The 9,892-nt window shown below is 34.4% G+C and overlaps 1 protein-coding gene across 1 annotated transcript in view; it reads left to right on the top strand.

Moving 5' to 3' along the window:
- Positions 1 to 9,356, top strand: part of LOC107726329 (nectin-4-like) — a 31,360-nt gene extending 22,004 nt beyond the window's left edge. The window contains exons 7-11 of the mRNA XM_016535875.1: positions 1,738 to 1,912; positions 2,416 to 2,491; positions 4,981 to 5,043; positions 5,123 to 5,311; positions 8,791 to 9,356. Coding sequence (XP_016391361.1) covers positions 1,738 to 1,912; positions 2,416 to 2,491; positions 4,981 to 5,043; positions 5,123 to 5,311; positions 8,791 to 9,084 — 797 coding nt within the window. The 3' untranslated portion in view covers positions 9,085 to 9,356. The remainder of the gene's footprint in view (positions 1 to 1,737; positions 1,913 to 2,415; positions 2,492 to 4,980; positions 5,044 to 5,122; positions 5,312 to 8,790) is intronic.
- Positions 9,357 to 9,892: the final 536 nt, after the last annotated feature.

The following is a 9,892-nucleotide window of genomic DNA, read 5'->3' as shown; positions in this document are numbered from 1 at the left end:
AGGACAGACTGGTGTTTGTTCGGCCTCTGAACGTGACGGATGAAGGCGTGTACGTCTGCCAGACAGCTAACAGCGCGGGAATCGCTAAAGCAGAGTTTAAAGTGGAGATCGGAAGTAGGTGTTTAATCTACTGAAGAAACAAATGACACAAGGCCCGATCGTCACACTGACCGATGAACTCAACCGTATGAGTTTCCCCACAAACTTCTCTTAAAGATTTCCTTCTATGGGAGTGTCATCATGTTAATGATCATTACAGAATGAATTCTCTCATTTATTTCTATTGTTCTGACTCATTCTGGTAAAGCCCCTGTTTAAACGTTTTGTTTTTCATGTTATACAGAAAATAAAACGCAATTAAATATATTATTTTTATATAGAAATTTGATATTTTTAAATTGTTTTTTTTAATATATTTTAAAGTACTTTTTAAAATATTTGTATATAAAAAATTATATTTAAAATAATATATTAATAAAAAAAATAAAAATAAATTTAGTGTCTAGATTATTATTAGCATCACTGATTACTCTTATGTTTCTTTATTACAAATACATATTTTCATCTTAAAGTGAAGGCTGGAAATGTAAGTAAAAATTGTAGTGCCAACATCAGCTCTGTTGGCGGCAGCAGCAAATGTGCTGAAAATAACCAAGAGGATGTTTGATTCTGGAAACATTTCTGTTCTTGTGTTTGTGGCCCATCTCGTCATTTTCTTTGGATATTTTTCTGCCGTCGTTGCCACGCAGCCCATGTTTCTCTGACTTCCTCATAATGATTTGCACAATCGTGTAAACTTAGATCTTATTCGCAGCCAGCAGTGACTCAGAAACTAACTGAAACACCACGGCCTTTCAATGGAAAAACTTTCCATTAATTTACTCAATGTTTGTCTACTTTTGTGATTCTGCTGCCCCCATGTGGTGATTTTAATTTAATTTAATTTTGTTTAATTTTTTAATTATTTTATTTTAATTTAATTTTTAAATGTTATTTATTATATTTTATTTGAATTTAATTTTTACATTTAATTTAAATTTTTAAAATAATTATTTTAACCCTAATTTTATTAAATTAAATTAAAGGTAAGACACTACAGGTGAATAGGGTAAATATCGTAACTAATATCACTATACCTTCCCAAGCTGATTTATGCATTAAGATAATTGTTTTGTATTACAATTTTTCTGAAATGTTATGTTGAAATATGCAAATAAGGCACTGTCTAATTATGCACTAATTTGCATATATTTCCAGGACATAAATCTGAACATTGGTTGAAATTCTTGTTTGATTTTGTTGTCATATTAGAGTTAAAGGTTTTTTCCAGAGGGTATTTTGGATTTCTCTTTTTATCTCTCTATAAATCAGAAAATACTGTCAACAGACAGAAAAAAAATTGATTTATTGCAATGTTTTAGGAATAAAATGTTATATAAATTAGTGTGAATGAAATATGAACAAACCTTCAGAATGTAGAGAGAAATAAAACAGTTTGGTGTATGTAAGAGAAAAAACTCTTTTAAAGTTATGAATTGGAATTGAAATCTACAGCTGTAAATAGATAAAGTGCAATAAAATAAACACTTGGATATTTTTTCACTAGTCTGAAACAAGACATGTTACGGAAGCAAAATAATCTCAAAATTGAGTAGTGCATGAAAAAACCCACTGTTTTTGTCTGTAGCGTCTCACCTTAAATGAATGCATTAGGGTTTTTTGTTGTTTGTTTTTCAGAACGTTGGCCTGAATCCGCTCACGCTCTCGGAAGCCCGTCAGAGACTCTCCTCATCATCATAGGAGCATCTGTCGCCGGGGTTTTGCTCATCGTCATCGTGATCGCCATCATCTTAATTAACTGTCACCTTAGACGCAAGAACAGGAAGCTTAAACGAGCGCTCAGCACCAGAACGTGAGTCTGTGACCTTTCACCTCAGAAATACATCTAGAGGCAATATATGACCCTGGGCCACAAAACCAGTCATAAGGGTCAATTTTTCGAAATTGAGATTTATACATCATCTGAAAGCTGAATAAATAAGCTTGGTTTGTTAGGATAGGACGATATTTGGCTGAGATACAACTATTTGAAAATCTGGAATCTGAGGGTGCAAAAAAAATCTAAATATTGAGAAAATCGCCTTTAAAGTTGTCCGAATGAAGTTCTTAGCAATGCATATTACTAATCAAAAATTAAGTTTTGATATATTTACGGTAGGACATTTACAAAATATCTTCATGGAACATGATCTTTACTTAATATCCTAATGATTTTTGGCATAAAAGAGAAATGTATAATTTTGACCCATACAATGTATTGTTGGCTATTGCTACAAATATACCCCAGCGACTTAACACTGCTTTTGTGCTCCAGGGTCACATATCTCATGCAACATGAATGTGTTTGTGTCTCAGGGAGGAGATGATCAGTCTGTCGCGACAGGTGTCCATGAGGAGACTCAACTCCTTCAACGGTGATCTCAGGACAGCGGTACGACATCGCAATTAATATTCATGATTAAATACAGCTTATAGACTTTAATAACATCTGTGGCTCAGACTACAGTTTAGACTTGACTGTCAGTTTGTGAAAAACAACAAAGATAATGTTGAAGTCTTTAGGGCAGGTGTGTTGAAATGAATTCTTATGCTATTTGAGCTGTAAAATGTCTTTTAGGCGTTTTCTCTGGTAGATTTTATATTAATGTCTCACTGCTGTAAATTAATGAAGGGAATAAGAAATTATAATCTGCATAAAAAGCATTTTTGCATTGTGCCTTTATTTTCATGATAATGTAGAAACCCTCCTTGTATTCTTAAAATCATAATGCAAGAAAAAGCTTAATGTTGTTATTGTTAATGTAAAGTATTTATATATTAGTTACTGTTTGTTGTGCTATTTAATTTATGCTAATTTAATATTTAATTTGTTCTATTACAGTATTTTTATTTTGATGAGAATCTAATGGTAATCATCTTTGACAATAATGAGAATTATTAAAAAAACACAAAAGTAATGAGATTGTGGAGGGAAAATATTCTTAATTGTCATGAAAATTAATGTCACAATGCAAAAAAAAAAATTCTAAAAAAAAAATTCTATTTAATATTTATGTGTCACTTCTGTAATTCCTGTGATTCACCACAAAATTAAAAGAAATAATTCTGCATAAAAAGCATTAAGATTTTTTTTGCATTGTTTTCATGATAATTAAGAAAACTTGCTCATATTTTCATTATAATAATGCAAAAACAAAACAGTATTTATATATTAGTGTTTATTTTCTTGCCTTTAATTTATGCTCATTTAATAAAAATAAAAAAAATTGCATGACAGTTTATTTTTGATGAGAATCATCTTTGGGAGTAATAACAAATAACAAAAAAAGCTCAAAAGTATGGTTGTTCTTAATTGTTATGAATAATGTCATAATGCAAATAAGAATAGACATACTATTGCATGCATAAAGAGCATTAAGTTTTTTTTTTTTTTTGCATCAATGTTATTGTCATGATAATTAATAAACTTGTGTATATTCAGATTACCATCATGCAAATAATCAGTATTTATTTATTAGTGTTTATTAACCTGCCTTTAATTTATGATGATTTCATATGTAAAAATATTTGTACTACAGTATTTTTATTTTGATCAGAATCATCTTTGAGAATAATAATAAAACGCAAAAAAACACTTAAAGCTAAGGAGGAAGACTGTTCATTGTTGTCATGAAAATAATGTGACAATGCAAAAAAAAAAACAAAACAAAAAAAAAAGTTTCTTCTTTTTTATGGTGAAATGTGACCCAGACTTGTTTTCACAAGATTTTTACATTAAACTATAAAATGTGTGATAGTTATGTTTTAAATGCTGTCCACCTGCCTGTTTTGGTTTCATTGTAAATGTGTTGCTGTGAAGAGCAGGCAAAAGCACGCACATCGATCTCAACTGGGTGCTCGACCAAAAAACAAGTAGAAATATTTTAGATGCAAAGTCGGCAACACCAAAGCTCCAAAAGTGTGTGTGTGTGAGTGAGTGAGTGTGTGAGTGAGTGTGTGTCCGTGTGTGTGAGTGAGTGAGTGTGAGTCCGTGTGAGTGTGTGAGTGTGAGTGTGAGTGAGTGTGTGTGTCCGTGAGTGAGTGAGTGTGTATGTGTGTGTGTGCAGGGTGTCCGCGGGGTCTTAAAAAGTATTAAAAGTTGATAAATCAATTTAGAGAAAATGAAGGCCCTTAAAAAGTATTAAAAGTTGATAAATCAATTTAGAGAAAATGAAGACCCTTAAAAAGTATTAAAAAGTCCTAAATGCCATTTTCCAAGGTATTAAATTTTGTATCATCTTTTCATTATGTATATTTGTCCGAATAGTGGGGTTCTGTGTGGTTTATTTATGGAATCCCGCAAGATTTGACGTCATCTGTTACGGCGCTCACTGACTGACTGCGCCGCTGTGTGATAGCACGGGGCTTGTTGATCCCGCTCTGCTGAATTTCTGACCATTACCGCCCGCTCCCATCCGCTCCCGCAAACAGTCTAATATTGTATATAATTTTCGCGCATCAGGGCGCCGCTATCAATATGTGGGGTATTTAAATCCCCTTTGAATGAGCGCTCGCAGTCCTAGTTCGATTTTGCGATCGCACGCGCACTGTGTAGGGGGTTTCTGAGGAACTACATTGTTTGGTGGAAGAATACTGTTTTTATTAATATCATTACACTTTATTTGCTCTTTTATTTTGTGAAACCTTACTATGTATATGGAATAACCGTTTTATAAAAGCAGTAAGCCCCGTGAAGCCGTGGTTTACAGGGAATTTATAACAGCTAAGGGGGTTTTAACGCCCCTTAGCTGTTATAAATTCACTGTAAACCACGGCTTCTTGGGGCTTATTGCTTTAATTTACTTGGAATAGAGCTGAATTCCTGGTTATACTTTTTGAAGTAATGTGATGCACCATAACTCTTGTTTGTGTGGTTTGCAGCTGGAGGAGATTTCACTGATTCAGATGGACAGTGTGACGAAGGGCAGTGTTTTATCGGTGGAGGTGAGTTTTTCACACCAGCACACGTGTGTGTGTGTGTGTGTGTGATATCACCGGAATAAACATCTGCATGTCTCTGTAGGATCGTTCAACGCTGAGCGACGTGAAAGGCAGACATGGAGACGGAGAGTATGACAGTCTGGGACGTCCCGCCATATACACGGCGTACCGGCCGGAGCGATCCAGCAGAAACATAAGAGAGATCGAGGAGGAGAGAAATGAGCGCAGACGGAGAGTTGAGTCCTATGTCAAATCCAGCAGCATGTCACTGGTGAGTGTGTGTGTGTGTGTGTGTGTGTGAACATCACCATCAACCCATTCACCACCACATACACACTGCAGCTAAATTCGGTTGTCAGTTCACCTTTTACTTCGGGATGGGCGATATGGGCCTAAAAAACATATCACGATCATTTCTGGTATTTATTCAGAATCAGAATCAGAAGGAGCTTTATTGCCAGGTATGACAAAACAGACAATTTTGTATGCATTATATATGCATACATTCACATATGCATCGCAGAAGTAATTGCACTGATGACGCTCCAGGAAATCCCTAATATGGACAAAGGCATCCAGTTATCCCAGCCAAATATTATTTGGTAAAATTTAAATCTGATATTGATTTTAGGTGCTCCTTTTGTGTCAGTTGCCCTGAAACTGTGGTACATTTGTTTTGGTATTGCCCTTTTGTGAAACAATTTTGGCAAAATGTCTGTGATTTTATTGTACAAAATATTGACAGTCGTTTTGTTTTGGAATTGTGTATTATGTGGTATCTTAGAGAATATCAGAGAAAAGCACAGTCACGTTTACATGATAAATCTTATTTTTTTTACATGCAAAATTTCATATTCACAAATGTAAGTTCTGCAAAAAAACTTGTTTTTTTTTTCTTTAAGGAAGGAAATGTAGCATTATATTGATACTATACGATTTTCTATGAAACAAAAGGCAATTAAAACGGTGAAAGTTTATCTGATATTGATTTTAGGTGCTCCTTTTGTGTCAGTTGCCCTGAAACTGTGGTACATTTGTTTTGGTATTGCCCTTTTGTGAAACAATTTTGGCAAAATGTCTGTGATTTTATTGTACAAAATATTGACAGTCGTTTTGTTTTGGAATTGTGTATTATGTGGTATCTTAGAGAATATCAGAGAAAAGCACAGTCACGTTTACATGATAAATCGTATTTTTTTTACATGCAAAATTTCATATTCACAAATGTAATTTCTGCAAAAAAACTTGTTTTTTTTTTTCTTTAAGGAAGGAAATGTAGCATTATATTGATACTATACGATTTTCTATGAAACAAAAGGCAATTAAAACGGTGAAAGTTTGTAAACGCTTTAATATTTTTATATAAATCTGTATTAGTATACAGCCCCTCTAGTGTATAATTGTTTATATCATGTATAATGTTTGTTATATACAGGTAACTTGTTCTTGTTAATAAAAAAAAGCATCCAGTTATCGCTGTAGCTGAATAAAACGCAGATAGAGAAATTTTAACTGAGGAAACTTGAAGACAATAAACATACAATTGCGACAATATATGGTTTATCTGTGTTCTTCAAGCAATCTTTCTTGGGTATTTTTATTAATAGGATAAGGTTGTCGAATGCAGTTGTCACTCCTGTATTTTAGTGAATTATGTGTGTACAGAATGCGATTAATGAGTAAAAGGTGAACTGACAACCGAATTTAGCTGCAGTGTGTACGTGGCCATAATTCACTAAAATACGGGAGTGACAACCGCATTAACTCCCAAAAAATACAGTGACAACCGCATTTACAGAAATTCTACGCAGTGTGTACAAAACTTTACTGAACAGCTAGTTGTTAATGACGTATAAACGCGCATCAGAAATGTGTCTTCGTCTCATGCTAGTAAAAATTAAACAACAACAAACTAGGACTAGCACAAAAAAACCCAAAAGCTTTCTTTTATAACACCAAAAAATATATCTCATATCTGCAACAGACCACTTTATTAACTCCATAAAGTGCCTATCTTTATGAGCTAAGACCAAACAACATGCCTAAAAGCGCTTGTAAATATGATATAAACTATCAGCGGTAGTTTAGTTAAAATTGACGGACAAAAATAATCTTAAGCCAAAAAATGGCCGATACCAAAAATTGAAAAGAGAAAATTCTGTCATTAATTACTCAACCTCGTGACAGAATCAATCAAATATCACAGCCAATCAGAAGCGTGTGTGGGCGGAGCCTCTCTGGAAGCTCACTGCACTCGCAACGAAATGGATTAGTTTATAATCTAATTCATAAATATCAAATCTTTTTCGCATCGTTACTGAGTGACTGATACCATCTTTGTTATGGGATACACTCGTTGGTTCGCAGTGAGTTCACAGTTTTAACGTACAAGTTTGCTTTAATTTATTTTCAAGAACTGAGGTCAACTGTTGATGCTTTCAATATGGCTATAAATGATATTCAGACTCACATTACACACGTTTAACTTTGAATAAAGCACATAATCACCTGAGAATTATCTACTGTCATATAGTTTGTATGTTGTTGTTCCATCATGTCATGCCTTGCTATTTCTAGTATTGCATCCTTCTCATCAGCATTTAATAATTTTTTACTTTTCAGTCCGAGTTAAATCTTTTTTTGGCTAATATTATCTGTAAAAGAAAACCTGCTTAATGATTATGCACACCTGAATATAAGGCGTTTTTCACTTCCATCCTTCATGGACAATTATATTTCATTTATAAATGATTAAAGATTAATTTAATAGTACTTATTAGGTTGGCTTGAGAAAGCCAACCTACTGATCTGTTACTTAAGCTTATTATTATTATTATTATTCTTAGACAACATGCTAGTTGACATGTTAGTAACTTGCTAATCATGCTAGCGACATGTTAGTAACATGCCAATCATGCTAGAAACATGCTAGCAACATGCTAGTTACTTGTTAATCATGCTGGCAACATGCTAGTAACATGTTAATCATGTTGGGAAAATGCTAGCGACATGCTAGAAACAGGCTAGTCACTTGCTAATCATGCTAGTAACATGCTAGTGGCATGCTAATCATGCTAGCAACATGCTAGTAACATGCTAATCAGGCTAGAAACATGCTAGTGACATGGTAGTAACTTTTTTATCATGTCAGCGACATTCTAGTCACTTGCTAGTCATGGTAGCAACATGCTAGTTACTTGCTAATCATGCTAGCAACATGTTAGTTACTTGTTAATCATGCTATCAACATGCTAGTAGAATGCTAATCATGCTAGTAACATGCTAGCAAACGTGCTAGTAACTTGTTAATCATGCTAGCAACATGCTAGTTACTTGCTAATCATGCTAACAACATGCTAATCATGCCAGCAATATGCTAGTAACAGGCCAATCATGTTAAAAACATACTAATCATGCTAGAAACATGTTATCAACATCTATCTAATCTGTCTAAATTTTCAAACTTCAGGCTTTAACAACTGCTTTAAACTTTCAGGCTAGGCTTTCTCAAGCCAACCTAAAGTTTGTCTTGACAAACTTTTTTATCTAGTTAAGATTGATGTGGTTTGGAATTGGTCAGATGTGTTTGGGGGAAAAAAAACATGATTAGAATATCAACTTGCATAACATCTGTACATCTTTATGATTCTTGTTTTAACATCAGCAGTGAATAAACTGCGACTATTTTATATGATCATACAGCCCGAGGTGAAGAACAGCTATCCTTCAATGATGTTGTTTCTCTTGCAGGATTCAGGGCTTCACCGGGATCAGAGTCCTCCTCCTCCGTCCGTGAGCTCGGGTCCGACTGCAGATGCGATCGGTGAAGGATGGAAGCGTGGCTCTCGCCGAGAGATTCACCGAGCGGAGCGTGAGAAAGACATACAGCGAGAGCGAGTTCCTGAAGGAGAAGAAAGCTGTGCGGTGGACTCCTATCACCTGTCCGAGGCCACTACCAACTACTTCCAGTGCAGCAGCGGCGGACTGACGCCAAAAGCTAACTCCAACGCCATCATTATACACTCACGAGGACAGGTCATATGATCAACACAGCGTCATGATCGTCAATGCATGCATTATAGTTCATTATCTGTAAGGCTGTAAACATTACAAACTCTTAAAGGGACAGTTCACACAAAAACAATCATTTACTTAAACTCATGTCAGTTAAACCTGTGTGCCTTTGTTTTGTAAAACATCAAAATGCATATCACTCGTGCATGAAATCACAAGTCTTCTGCAGTCATCTGTGTGAATAATAGTTATGGTTGGGTATCATTTGAATTTTATCAATTCCGATTCCGATTCTTATCGATTCCCAGTTTCGATTCCAGTATGGTTAAAAAAATAAAGTCAAACATTTAGATATCAAATATATTTATTCTGTGTCTCTTTTTGCAAAACATTTAATTTCTGCTGAATACCATAAACAAAAATCAGCCGGCTACGTAAAAACTGGACTCGATTAAGAGCTGTTTGTGTGCAAAATAGAGCTGCGTGATTCTTTCACAATTTTTTTAAAAAAATGGAGGTTGTAGTTCTTTCACAATTCTGAAGAAAAAAATATTAGACAACTAAAAAAATCTGGAATCTGGAAATAAATGGAATTTATGAATGGAATGATTCAATGACTCACTGAAGATATACTTGTGTCATTACTGGATGAATCAGTGTTTTTGAATGAATCTCTTGAATGAATGATTCAAAGACAAATACATTTTAACAGCCCCTTTTCGCCAGCTAAAAAAATGAGCACACAGGAATTAATAGGTGGAATTGAAGTATCCGATACCCAACCCTAATAATAGACTAGACTAAATCGATTTAAGTTGCTGTTCACTGATTATCTTTC

This window comes from Sinocyclocheilus rhinocerous, unplaced genomic scaffold (genome assembly GCF_001515625.1).
Source record: "Sinocyclocheilus rhinocerous isolate Xijiao unplaced genomic scaffold, SAMN03320098_v1.1 scaffold1598, whole genome shotgun sequence".
NCBI classification, from domain to species: Eukaryota; Metazoa; Chordata; class Actinopteri; order Cypriniformes; family Cyprinidae; genus Sinocyclocheilus; species Sinocyclocheilus rhinocerous.
Note: the sequence above shows the minus strand (reverse complement) of the source record. Positions and strands in the feature narration are given on the sequence as shown.